Below are 14,414 nucleotides of genomic sequence, written 5' to 3'. Positions count from 1 at the left end.
GGGGGTTTGCCACATGGTCCCACGTTACAAACGTCCGCTGGAACCCTGGGATCTTAACAGGGTTCTGTCGGCTCTTCAAAAACCACCTTTCGAGCCGCTGAGGGATGTCTCGCTCTCACGTCTTTCGCAGAAGGTGGCCTTCCTAGTGGCAGTCACATCACTTCGGAGAGTGTCTGAGCTCGCAGCGCTGTCATGCAAAGCCCCCTTCCTGGTTTTTCACCAGGATAAGGTGGTTCTGCGTCCTGTCCCGGAATTTCTCCCTAAGGTGGTATCCCCTTTTCATCTCAATCAGGATATCTCCTTGCCTTCCTTTTGCCCTAATCCAATTCACCAGTGTGAAAAGGATTTGCACTCTTTGGCTCTAGTGAGAGCGCTCCGGTTCTACGTGTCTCGCACGGCGCCCCTGCGCCGTTCAGATGCGCTCTTTGTCCTTGTCGCTGGCCAGCGTAAGGGCTCTCAGGCCTCCAAGTCAACCTTGGCTCGGTGGATCAAGGAACCGATTCTCGAGGCCTACCGTTCTTCCGGGCTTCCGCTCCCTTCAGGGCTGAAAGCCCATTCTACCAGAGCCATGGGTGCGTCCTGGGCATTGCGGCACCGGGCTACGGCTCAGCAGGTGTGTCAGGCAGCTACGTGGTCTAGTCTGCACACTTTCATGAAACACTATCAAGTGTATACCTATGCTTCGGCAGATGCCAGTCTAGGTAGGCGAGTCCTTCAGGCGGCGGTTGCCCACCTGTAAGAGGGGGCCGTTTTTGGCTCTTTATCGAGGTATTCTTTTACCCACCCAGGGACTGCTCTTGGACGTCCCAATTGTCTGGGTCTCCCAATAGAGCGACAAAGAAAAAGGGAATTTTGTTTACTTACCGTAAATTCCTTTTCTTCTAGCTCCTATTGGGAGACACAGCACCTACCCCTGTGCCCTTCGGGCTACTTGTTCTTTTGTGTACACATGTTGTTCATGTTGAATTGTTCTTTTGGTTCATGGTCTTCAGTTCTCCGAACATCCTTCGGATTGAATTTACCCTAGACCAATTTATAAGTTTTCTCCTTCCTGCTTTTGCACCAAAACTGAGAAGCCCGTGGTCCACGGGAGGGTGTATAGGCAGAGGGGAGGGGTTACACTTTTTAAAGTGTAATACTTTGTGTGGCCTCCAGAGGCAGAAGCTATACACCAATTGTCTGGGTCTCCCAATAGGAGCTAGAAGAAAAGGCATTTACGGTAAGTAAACAAAATTCCCTTTTTTGACCATTCCTGTTTACAAAACAATTCCAGTTCAGTTAAGTTTGATGGTCGCCGAGCATGGACAGCACACTCCAAATCATCCCACAGATGTTCAATGATATTCAGGTCTGGGGACTGGGATGGCCATTCCAGAACATTATAATTGTTCCTCTGCATGAATGCCTGAGTAGATTTGGAGCGGTGTTTTGGATCATTGCCTTGCTGAAATATCCATCCCCTGCGTAACTTCAACTTCGTCACTGATTCTTGCACATTATTGTCAAGAATCTGCTGATTCTGAGTTTAATCCATGCGACCCTCAACTTTAACAAGATTCCCGGTGCCGGCATTGGCCACACAGCCCCAAAGAATGATAGAACCTCCACCAAATTTTACTGTGGGTAGCAAGTGCTTTTCTTGGAATGCCGTGTTTTTTTGCCTCCATGCATAACGCCTTTTTGTATGACCAAACAACTCAATCTTTGTTTCATCAGTCCACAGGACCTTCTTCCAAAATGTAATTGGCTTGTCCAAATGTGCTTTTGCATCCCTCAGGCGACTGTTTGTGGTGTGCTTGCAGAAACGGCTTCTTTCGCATCACTCGCCCATACAGCTTCTCCTTGTGCAAAGTGTGCTGTATTGTTGACCGATGCACAGTGACACCATCTGCAGCAAGATGATGTTGCAGGTCTTTGGAGGTGGTCTGTGGATTGTCCTTGACTCTTCTCACCATTCTTCTTCTTCTGCCTTTCTGATATTTTTCTTGGTCTGCCACTTCTGGGCTTAAGAAGAACCGTACCTGTGTTCTTCCATTTCCTTACTATGTTCCTCACAGTGGAAACTGACAGTTTAAATCTCTGAGACAACTTTTTGTATCCTTCCCCTGAACAACTATGTTGAATAATCTTTGTTTTCAGATCATTTGAGAGTTGTTTTGAGGAGCCCATGATGCCACTCTTCATAGGAGATTCAAATAGGAGAACAACTTGCAAGTGGCCACCTTAAATACCTTTTCTCATGATTGGATACACCTGCCTATGAAGTTCAAAGCTCAATGAGGTTACAAAACCAATTTAGTGCTTTAGTAAGTCAGTAAAAAGTAGTTAGGAGTGTTCAAATCAAGAAATTGATAAGGGTGCCCATACTTTTGCACCGGTCAAATTTTGTTTAAATGCAGCTTGCACATTTTCTGTTAGTACAATAAACCTCATTTCAATCCAGAAATATTACTGAGTCCATCATTTATTAGATATATGAAACTGAAATAGCTGTATATATTTATTTCAAGTCCTATCACTGTGACGACCTCTCCAGAATAATTGACACATCAGTGGTCAATTTGTGTGCAGTTCGGAGAAACCAATTATTTTTAGTTTTTTTGAGGTATTTAAATTGTTCTTCTTTAATTGATTCATTGAAAACAGCAGAACGTTTTTTAAACTTTGCTAACAAAATGAATTTTGCAATGGGAGTTGAATTATTTGGATTACATCTATATGAGCATTGTGTTTTAATGTCTTTTTGTTATAAAATATAAGAACTTGTACTGTGACATGTTTGAAACACCGAAAACCATCGAAGATGCTGATAATAAAAGGAAGTTTTCTTTGACACCAAATCAATTTAGCTAACTTTTTTGCTTACTGTTTGGCTTTGGTTCTTTGTACAAATTTTTTTAAAGGGCTGGTCCAACACCTAAAATGTATTTTTTAACTATCTTTACCGCTAATCACTTTTGTATTTATCTTTATTATACATTTCCCTACACTTCTTCCCTAACTATATAATTCCTAAAGGTGTTTATGTACTGCACTTCATGTGACATTTCGTTTGAGAGACGTCTCAAACGTGACGTCACAGGAGGCTGGAGCTGCACTCCCCAGAGTGTCATTTACCCTTCCTGGAATAGGACGTCACCAGGAGGCAGCGCTGCAGTTAAATACTAGTTTATTTCATCATCACAGTTAACAGAAAAAGTTCAAATCCCTTAAAATCCAAAATTTTGTTTATTGATAGATTAAAACCACCCAAGTGAAAAAAACCATAGCAAAAAATTAGTCAAGGGTAGTTATACACAGGGACTACAGGCAGGGCCTCGGCTCTAGTAGGCAACGGGTAGCAGTAGGAACAGCAAGCAATTATGAAGGCAAGCACAGATCCTTAATAGGGACTGTGGATAATAATAGCCCTATTGATACCCTAGGACTCGCTCCTACCTTGCAACGGAGGGTATGACACCCTAACTTAGCCTGGTGCCCCCGTTCCTTGTCAACTCAACCTACAGTGCCCTGGTGTGTATGTGTGTGTCTGTGTGTGTGTGTGTGTGTGTGTATATATATGCATATATATATATATATATATGTGCATATATATATGTATATATGTGTATATATATATGTAAATATGTGTGTGTGTGTATATATATGTAAATGTGTGTGTGTGTGTGTGTATATATATATATATATATGTGTATATGTGTGTATATATATATATATATATATATATATATATATATATATATATATATATATATATATATATATATATATATATATATATATATATATATATATATATATATATATAAAAATGTGTGTATACATGTATGTGTGTGTTATATATATATATATATATATATATATATATATATATATATATATATATATATATATATATATATATATATATATATATATATATATATATATATATATATATATATATATATATATATATATTATATGGTATAGTGTAGTGCACTGAAACCGAACCGGACATCCACAGTGAGCACAAGGGAGGGGAAATTCTCTCCAAACGAGTGCCCTAAAAAGGGTTCAATGTTATAATAAACGAACCAGTGCACTACCTTATGCACAAAGCCCTTATGGACTAATGTAACTGAACAACCAAAGATATAAAATGGGAACAGTGCATGCTGAAGTCCCCAAAATACAAGCAGAGTTTTAGCAAATTGTGCATATTGATAATAGAAACATACTGTTCAAAGGTACACTTCCCTTAGGGGTACTTTGCACACAGAGATAAATCTTTGGCAGATCTGTGGTTGCAGTGAAATTGTGGACAATCAGTGACAGGTTTGTGGCTGTGTACAAATGGAATAATATGTCCACAATTTCACTGCAACCACAGATCTGCCAAAGATTTATCTGTGTGTACAAAGTAGCCCTTATTGTCGGTGCAAATATGCACAGCCTCAATGCGTTTCCCCGCCCACAACGGATCATCAGGAGGCTCAGGGGAAAAAGAAAAGGTCCATGTATCCTCAATGGTCGTTCAATGGGCGACCATTGAGGATACCTGGACCTTTTCTTTTTCCCCTGAGCCTCCTGATGATCCGTTGTGGGCGAGGAAACGCGTTGAGGCTGTGCATATTTGCACCGACAATAAGGGAAGTGTACCTTTTTGTATTCATTTTAATGGAATAATGTTTCAAAAATTGTTTTACCATTTTCCAAAAGCTAAATTTCTTTTTCTCTTCAAAGACTGTCCACGTTTTAGAGCGTTTGATCTTTGCATGCCGGTTGCTGCCACAGACGAGCTGGATTACTTTCACTGTCCTTGCCACCAGTTACTGCCTCTAGTACCACCCTCAAGCGAAGTGTCATTAGGGTGGGTGCTGGTGTCACTCACTACTTCTAGCACCGCCCCTGATGACTCTTCATTTGAGGGTGGTGCTAGAAGCATTACGTGACACCAGCTCTGATGAAGCCTTGTTTGAGGGTGGTGCTAGAGACTGTGGGGTGGCACTGGTGTCACTAACTGCATCTTTCATCGCCCCCAGCCGACGTCTTTCATACAAGCAATGGAAACTGTGGCAGAGATTTAAGTGACAAGTGCTCCACCAACCCTGGGCACAACTTCCATCATCCAGGATCCATGACATATTCAGGTGGCGACGATATGAGAAACTAGTAAGTAACTGTAGCGCTGCCCCTTGGTAACCTCCTGTTCCAGAGGGGGTGATGGATGCTGTGTGGAGTGACTGCAGCTCCAGCCTCCTGTGACGTCATGTTTGTGACTCCTCTCAAATAAAACGTCACAGGAAATGTAGTGAACAAAACACCTTTAGAGATAGGGGACAAGTGTAGGTAAATACATTTTGGGTATCGGACTACCCCTCTAATCTTTCCTCGTGTTTGTTAAGGAAATAGCATATTCTAAATGTCCAACGCTTCACTGCTTCCTAATATTCTTTTGATTAATACTAGGCTGAGGTCCCAGTGATTAACTCTTTGTCTGCTCCTTCCTATAGAGACCTTACAGCAGTGCTGTGATCTCTCCCAGCTGTGGTTCAGGGAGTTCTTCTTGGAGCTGACTATGGGTCGTAGAATTCAGTTCCCCATTGAGATGTCAATGCCTTGGATTTTAACAGATCATATTCTAGAGACAAAAGAAGCATCGATGATGGAGTAAGGACTCACATTGTACATTATTCTAATCTATGACATCTGGGCAGTACCTTCTTTCTTAGAATTGTAGATAAAGGAGTTTTAGTTATCATTATTATTATTATTATATTATCATTATTATATTATTATCGTTATTCATTGGCTCTGCAGTCAGGATCGTGTCATAGGCCTCAGTAGTTGGCACTGTAGAGATGAACATTGTCATTATTAGAATTGATAATATTGATGGGTTTTCTTTTTCGCTCTATTGGGAGACCCAGACAATTGGGTGTATAGGCTATGCCTCCGGAGGCCGCACAAAGTACTACACTTAAAAGTGTTAGGCCCCTCCCCTTCTGCCTATACACCCCCCGTGCTCCCACGGGCTCCTCAGTTTTTTGCTTTGTGCGAAGGAGGTCAGACACACACAGCACAGCTCCACAGATTAGTCAGCAGCAGCTGCTGACTATGTCGGATGGAAGAAAAGTGGGCCCATATAGGGCCCCCAGCATGCTCCCTTCTCACCCCACTCTTGTCGGCGGTGTTGTTAAGGTTGAGGTATCCATTGCGGGTACGGAGGCTGGAGCCCACATGCTGCTTTCCTTCCCCATCCCCCTCTGGGCTCTGGGTGAAGTGGGATCTTACCGGTCTCCAGGCACTGAGACCGTGCTCCATCCACACCTCCTGTGGAGCCTGATGGATAGGAGCCGAGTATCGTTCAGGGACATGGCCCTGCATCTTGGAGGTACTCTGTATCCCTGTGGGGACCGCGCACGGCATCACCTCAGCTTTGCTGGGTGTGCTAGTGCACCGGGGACCACGGCGCTGACCGGGTCTATATGTGCCATTACACACTCAGCGTCGCTGAGTGTGTTTATATGTAAGGGCTACCGCACTAACCGCCGCTGCCATGGGACACTGCGGCGCGGCTGGGACTTGTAGTTCGCCGGGGACTTTCACGCCGGCCGCGCTTTTACGGCGGCCGCGTTTATTACTAGAGTCCCCGGCTTCCTTGCGGCCTAGTTTACTTTTCTCCCGCCCTCAGCCCTGACAGGCAGGGGGAAGGGCGGGACGCTGCACGGAGCGAGCAGCTCTGAGGGCTGGAGTATGATTTACATACTCCACCCCCCTCACTGTGCACGGTGTGAGCACCAGTTCGCGCTCTTTCTCGGCCACGCCCACAGCTCCCTCATCTCGTCAGGACGCCGCAGCCATTCCTGTCAGCTCCACCGACGCTGCAGAAGAGGGACAAGTCCTGGGAGACCCAGACACGGTCTCTGGTGGCCTCACAACCGCTTTAGGCGGCTGGTAAGCAGCACCTGTTGGTGCTAGCCCCATGGTGCTGTAGTATATTGGTACATTATTTGTGTATTGTATATACTTTACATTGTATGAGCACAGTGCATTCTGGCTATATACCCTTTTGTGTAACTCAAGGAAAACTATAGCATGGCGCCCACAAAAGGCAGGGGTGCCAAAACACAGGCTTATTATGCTGCCTGCGCCACTTGTAAGACCCCACTACCGGCAGGTTCCACTGACCCTCATTGCGTGCAGTGTTCGACCCCTGTGCCACTTCTTCAGCCGGAGCCTATGCTAAGAGGGGCCCAGGGGGAGACACCTGTTGACACTGTCCAGGTGACGGGGACTGAGTTTGCTAAACTCTCTGAGACTATGGCTAAGATACTAGAAGCCTTGCAGTCCAGGCCGGTATCTCAGCAACGGGACCCTGTTGAATCGTTGTTCCCGGGCCCCCCTCAGTTGGACCAACAATGTCCTCCCGGGGTATCTCCTACATCCCAGTCTGAGGGTTCTGACTTAGACCCCAGCCCCAGATTGACTAAGCGGGCTCGCTTAGAATTTCCCTCGACATCATATTGTTTTTAGGGTCTCAGCGGGGGGAATCTTTGGTTGATGATGCGGAGACAGCTGATCAGGATTCTGATCCTGAGAGCGCTCTCAATCTTAATACTCCAGACGGGGACGCCATAGTGAACGATCTTATTGCGTCCATCCATCAGTTGCTGGATATTTCTCCCTCAGCCCCTCCGGCGGAGGAGTCAGCTTCTCAGCAGGAGAAATTTCGTTTCAGGTTTCCCAAGCGGACACAGAGTATGTTTCTAGACCACTCTGATTTCAGAGAGGCAATCCAGAATCACCATGCTTGTCCAGATAAGCGTTTTTCTAAGCGCCTTAAGGATACACGTTATCCTTTCCCCCCGGACGTGGTTAAAGGTTGGACTTAATGTCCCAAAGTGGATCCTCCAATCTCCAGTCTGGCGGCTAGATCCATACTTGCAGTGGAAGATGGGGCCTCGCTCAAAGATGCCACTGACAATCCATCTATGAAGCTATCGGAGCTTCTTTTGCCCCAGCATTCGCAGCCGTATGGGCGCTGCAAGCTATCTCAGCAGGTCAAGCGCAAATTGAAGCAGCCACTTGCACGGCCGCGCCACAAGTGGCATCCATTACCACCCAGACCTCGGCAATTGCGTCTTACGCTATTAATGCTGTCCTGGACTCTGTGAGCCGTACGGCGGTGGCGACCGCCAATTCGGTGGTACTCCGCAGGGCCTTGTGGCTACGGGAATGGAAGGCAGATTCTGCTTCCAAAAAGCGCTTAACCAGTTTGCCAATTTCTGGCGACAGGCTGTTTGGCGAGCGTCTGGATGAAATCATCAAACAATCCAAGGGAAAGGATACATCCTTACCCCAGCCCAAACAGAACATTCCCCAACAGAGGAGAGGGCAGGCGAGGTTTCGGTCCTTTCGGGGCGCGGGCAGGTCCCAATTCTCCTCGTCCAAAAGGTCTCAGAAAGAACAAAGGAACTCTGATGCATGGCGGTCTAAGTCACGTCCTAAAAAGAACATTGGAGGCACCGCTAACAAGGCGGCTTCCTCATGACTTTCGACCTCCTCTAGTAGCATCCTCGGTCGGTGGCAGGCTCTCCCGCTTTTGCGACGCCTGGCTGCCACAAATAAAAGACCGCTGGGTGAGAGACATTCTGTCTCACGGTTACAAGATAGAGTTCATCTCTCGTCCCCCGACTCGATTCTTCAGGTCTTCTCCGCCTCCCGAGAGAGCCGAGGCTCTTCTGCAGGCGCTGGGCACTCTGAAGGCAGAAGGAGTGGTGGTCCCTGTTCCTCTTCATCAACAGGGCCACGGTTTTTACTCCAACTTGTTTGTGGTCCCAAAGAAGGACGGGTCTTTCCGTCCTGTCCTAGACCTGAAACTTCTCAACAAACACGTAAAGACCAGGCGGTTTCGGATGGAATCCCTTCGCTCCGTCATCGCCTCAATGTCCCAAGGAGATTTCCTTGCATCGATCGATATCAAAGATGCTTATCTCCACGTTCCGATTGCCCCAGAGCACCAGCGCTTCTTGCGCTTCGCCATAGGAAACGAACACCTGCAGTTCGTGGCACTGCCATTCGGCCTGGCAACAGCCCCACGGGTTTTCACCAAGGTTATGGCTACTGTAGTAGCGGTCCTCCATTCTCAGGGTCACTCGGTGATCCCGTACTTGGACGATCTGTTGATCAAGGCACCCTCTCAAGAGGCATGCCAACACAGCCTCGACGCTACCCTGGAGACTCTCCAGAGTTTCGGGTGGATCATCAATTTTCCAAAGTCAAATCTGACACCGGCCCAATCGCTCACATACCTTGGCATGGAGTTTCATACCCTCTCAGCGATAGTGAAGCTTCCGCTGATCAAGCAGCGGTCACTACAGACAGGGGTACAATCTCTCCTTCAAGGCCAGTCACACCCCTTGAGGCGCCTCATGCACTTCCTGGGGAAGATGGTGGCAGCAATGGAAGCAGTCCCTTTCGCGCAGTTTCACCTGCGTCCTCTTCAATGGGACATCCTACGCAAATGGGACAGGAAGCCGACGTCCCTCGACAGGACCGTCTCCCTCTCTCAGGCGACCAAAGCTTCCCTTCGGTGGTGGCTTCTTCCCACTTCATTATCGAAGGGGAAATCCTTCCTACCCCCATCCTGGGAGGTGGTCACGACGGACGCGAGTCTGTCAGGGTGGGGAGCGGTTTTTCTCCACCACAGGGCTCAGGGTACGTGGACCCAGCAAGAGTCCTCGCTTCAGATCAATGTTCTGGAAATTCGGGCAGTGTATCTTGCCCTGAAAGCGTTCCAGCAGTGGCTGGAAGGCAAGCAGATCCGAATTCAGTCGGACAATTCCACAGCGGTGGCATACATCAACCACCAAGGCGGCACACGCAGTCGACAAGCCTTCCAGGAAGTCCGGCGGATTTTGATGTGGGTGGAAGCCACGGCCTCCACCATATCCGCAGTTCACATCCCAGGCGTGGAAAACTGGGAAGCAGATTATCTCAGTCGCCAGGGCATGGACGCAGGGGAATGGTCCCTTCACCCGGACGTGTTTCAGGAGATCTGTTGCCGCTGGGGGGTGCCGGACGTCGACCTCATGGCGTCCCGGCACAACAACAAGGTACCAACGTTCATGGCACGGTCTCAAGATCCCAGAGCTCTGGCGGCAGACGCCTTAGTTCAGGATTGGTCGCAGTTTCAGCTCCCTTATGTGTTTCCTCCGCTGGCACTGTTGCCCAGAGTGTTACGCAAGATCAGGGCCGACTGCCGCCGCGCCATCCTCGTCGCTCCAGACTAGCCGAGGAGGTCGTGGTACCCGGATCTGTGGCATCTCACGGTCGGCCAACCGTGGGCACTACCAGACCGACCAGACTTGCTGTCTCAAGGGCCGTTTTTCCATCTGAATTCTGCGGCCCTCAACCTGACTGTGTGGCCATTGAGTACTGGATCCTAGCGTCTTCAGGGTTATCTCAAAAAGTCATTGCCACTATGAGACAGGCTAGGAAACCAACATCCGCCAAGATTTATCACAGGACGTGGAAAATTTTCCTGTCGTGGTGCTCTGCTCAGGGTTTTTCTCCCTGGCCATTTGCATTACCTACTTTTCTGTCCTTCCTTCAATCTGGACTGGAAAAGGGTTTGTCGCTCGGTTCCCTTAAGGGACAAGTTTCAGCGCTCTCTGTGTTTTTCCAGAAGCGCCTAGCTAGACTTCCACAGGTACGCACGTTCCTGCAGGGAGTTTGTCACATCGTTCCACCTTACAAGCGGCCGTTAGAACCCTGGGATCTGAACAGGGTGCTGATGGTTCTTCAGAAACCACCATTCGAGCCAATGAGAGATATCTCTCTCTCACGACTTTCGCAGAAAGTGGTTTTTCTAGTAGCAGTCACTTCTCTTCGGAGAGTGTCTGAGCTAGCAGCGTTGTCGTGCAAAGCCCCTTTTCTGGTTTTTCACCAGGACAAGGTGGTTCTACGTCCGGTTCCGGAATTTCTCCCTAAGGTGGTATCCCCCTTTCATCTCAATCAGGATATTTCCTTACCCTCTTTTTATCCTCATCCAGTTCACCAATGTGAAAAGGATTTGCACTTGTTAGATCTGGTGAGAGCACTCAGACTCTACATTTCTCGTACGGCGCCCCTGCGCCGCTCGGATGCACTCTTTGTCCTTGTCGCTGGCCAGCGTAAAGGGTCACAGGCTTCCAAATCAACCCTGGCTCGGTGGATCAAGGAGCCAATTATCGAAGCTTACCGTTCGGCTGGGCTTCCGGTTCCCTCAGTGCTGAAGGCCCATTCTACCAGAGCCGTGGGAGCGTCCTGGGCTTTGAGGCACCAGGCTACGGCTCAACAGGTGTGTCAGGCGGCTACCTGGTCGAGCCTGCACACTTTCACGAAGCACTATCAGGTGCATACCTATGCTGCGGCGGATGCCAGCCTAGGTAGACGAGTCCTTCAGGCGGCGGTTGCCCACCTGTAGGAAAGGGCCGTTTTACGGCTCTCTTACGAGGTATTATTTTACCCACCCAGGGACTGCTTTTGGACGTCCCAATTGTCTGGGTCTCCCAATAGAGCGAAAAAGAAGAAGGGAATTTTGTTTACTTACCGTAAATTCCTTTTCTTCTAGCTCTAATTGGGAGACCCAGCACCCGCCCCTGTTTTTTTGTGTACACATGTTGTTCATGTTGAATGGTTTCAGTTCTCCGAGTTTTCCTTCGGATTGAAGTTACTTTAAACCAGTTTATAATTATTTTTCCTCCTTCTTGCTTTTGCACCAAAACTGAGGAGCCCGTGGGAGCACGGGGGGTGTATAGGCAGAAGGGGAGGGGCCTAACACTTTTAAGTGTAGTACTTTGTGCGGCCTCCGGAGGCATAGCCTATACACCCAATTGTCTGGGTCTCCCAATTAGAGCTAGAAGAAAAGGAATTTACGGTAAGTAAACAAAATTCCCTTCTTTTTGTTTATTTTTAGGTATGTTCTTTACTCCCTGGATCTGTATAATGACAGTGCGCACTATGCCCTCACAAAGTTCAAAAAGCAATTCCTGTATGATGAGATTGAAGCTGAAGTAAGTGATCCGATCTGTCAGTCAATCCTGCAGGACTTCAGACTTGTATTTAATAATCTCCTCTTCCACTTGTGACCTTTTGTTCTTACACTGCCTACAGGTAAACCTGTGCTTCGACCAGTTTGTATACAAATTGGCGGACCAAATATTTGCTCATTATAAAATTGTAGCTGGAAGGTACGTACGTCACCATTGTACACAAATGCCTCCTCATGTTGGGTGATTAGGGTTCTTACTTCATCTTCTTTTATGCAGTTTACTTTTGGAAAAACGTCTCCGATCGGATTGTAAAAATCAGGGAGTGAATCTTACACAGCCAGCATCCAACCGTTATGACACGTTACTAAAGCAGCGCCATGTTCAGGTTTGTATTTGAGTCAAAAGGCCAAACCACAATGGAGGAAATTTACAAAGACTGGCAATTATTTTGCAAATCCTAACCAAAAGCATTTGGAGTTAGGCTGCTTTCACAGTACGTTTTTTTTGACATGCGTCATGAACGTTTTTTTGCTGTAAAAGTGGATCCTGTTTTTACAAAGAAAAACGCATGCAAATGCATGTGTTATTTTGCAGGATCCTGCCACTTGAAGTTTATGGGCGGGCATTGAAGTCATATGATCGGGAGTGAGGGGAACTGAACGTGATAGACTGGGAGCCAGCATCTGACAGCTGCAGACGATGATAACCAAGGTAAACATAGGGTTACTTAGCGAAGTGCTTTGCTTGGATACCCGATATTTACCTTTGTTACGAGCATTAGTAGCTGCTAGGAGCCGGGCTGCCTGCTCCCTGCATACGTAACCAAGGTAAACATATGGTAACTAAGCGAAGCGCTTTGCTTGGTTACCCGATATTTACCTTGGTTACGAGCGTCCGCCGCTCTCAGGCGGGGGGGAGAGAGCAGGGGAGAGAGAGAGGGAGGGAGAGAGAGAGACTGATCACGCCATTCTAGTTTCTGGGCATGCTCATTAGAGCAAGCAGGATCCTCTCTATCAGCATGCCAGCGTTCACATGCGTTTGTGTGCAGTATAGTCAGGATCCAGTGAAAAACAGTATTTGGACACAGCTCAAAAACGCTACAACTAGCGTTTTTGAAAAAAGTTAAAAAACTGCAAGTTGCTGGATCCTCACTATAACGCACGCAAACGCATGTGAACGCATGTTGACGCAAGTCCATTACGAATGAATTGAAATGAAAACGCATTTGCAATGGATCCGTTTTTGCGTTAAAAAACGTTCATGACGCATGTTAAAAAAACGTAGTGTGAAAACAGCCTAAAATGCGCTGAACTATTGTTGCACACTATTGCCTGTCTGCGAGCAAGTGAAAGACATCAATGCCTGCTCTTAACAGCTGTAGTTTTGCTGTATGAGTATGTCCACACTGGGACTTTCTGTGCGAAAAACACAATGTGTTGATTTTGAATAGCTAAGAGAACAAGAAATATTTAGTTTTGGACAGTTGGATTTATCCCCATGGGATATATGTTGTATTTAGCATAATCCGAGTTGAGATACGCATATATACAGTGGTACTTCAGTTTTCGTTGATCTCCGTTATCGTTGGTTTCAGTTTTCGTTGATTTTTTTTTTTCCACTAAAAATTTTCCTCGGTTTTCGTCTGTTTTTGTCTGTATGCCCATGTGACTACACTGCTATATTTGCAACAACAAAGGGTGATCCATGCGTTCTCCTGCTCTGTGTGGCATTGTGTGAGTGTCACCCCGCTTGTAAGTTTCAAAAATATATGTAATACTTGTAAGATAAAATGTATTTATTCTTTACATTAGTGTTTTCAATTCATTTAATATTCCTTTTATATTCCTTTTATATTCATTTCTTATTGTTTTTAGTATTGGACACTATCTTTATTCCCTGTAAAATGTGTTTTTTGTATGTATTTTAGAGCGTCTAAAACAAATTAATTATATTTACATCATTAATTCCTATGGAAATAATTGCTTCGGTTTTGGTTTTCATTGATTGTATTCAGATGGATTATCAACGAAAACCGAGGTATCACTGTATATAAAAAAAATAATTTTAAACTTTACTTTGTATCATTACTCTCATTGCTCCCGAAAATCTATCAATTCGTTGACAACTGAGTTACTCTTCCTTTGTGAGCCCCTATACGATGACATTGTCAACAATAACTCAACAGGGCTAATAAAATGGCCATCAACAAGATGATAAATGGAAACTCCACATTTATATTCCAGAAGGAATAGCGGAGGTATTGCATAACACACCGATTTAAGTAAAAAATGCTCCATAAGTGTGTGAATTTTTGTGCAGACTGTGTATTTTCTAAAACGGACATGTTGGTGGAGCTGCTAGATCCTGACTGTATAAATGTTACTTACATTATTC

General features: G+C 46.2%; 1 protein-coding gene across 2 annotated transcripts in view; it reads left to right on the top strand.

Annotated features, from left to right (window-relative positions):
- LOC142291801 (cytoplasmic FMR1-interacting protein 1) overlaps nucleotides 1-14,414 on the top strand; it is a 186,337-nt gene that overhangs the window by 79,386 nt on the left and 92,537 nt on the right. For both annotated transcript variants that reach the window (XM_075336624.1, XM_075336623.1), the window contains exons 17-20: nucleotides 5,496-5,652; nucleotides 11,945-12,041; nucleotides 12,142-12,218; nucleotides 12,297-12,405. In XM_075336624.1, the coding sequence (XP_075192739.1) occupies nucleotides 5,496-5,652; nucleotides 11,945-12,041; nucleotides 12,142-12,218; nucleotides 12,297-12,405 (440 nt within the window). The remainder of the gene's footprint in view (nucleotides 1-5,495; nucleotides 5,653-11,944; nucleotides 12,042-12,141; nucleotides 12,219-12,296; nucleotides 12,406-14,414) is intronic.

The sequence above is a fragment of the Anomaloglossus baeobatrachus genome, chromosome 2, assembly GCF_048569485.1.
Source record: "Anomaloglossus baeobatrachus isolate aAnoBae1 chromosome 2, aAnoBae1.hap1, whole genome shotgun sequence".
NCBI classification, from domain to species: Eukaryota; Metazoa; Chordata; class Amphibia; order Anura; family Aromobatidae; genus Anomaloglossus; species Anomaloglossus baeobatrachus.
Note: the sequence above shows the minus strand (reverse complement) of the source record. Positions and strands in the feature narration are given on the sequence as shown.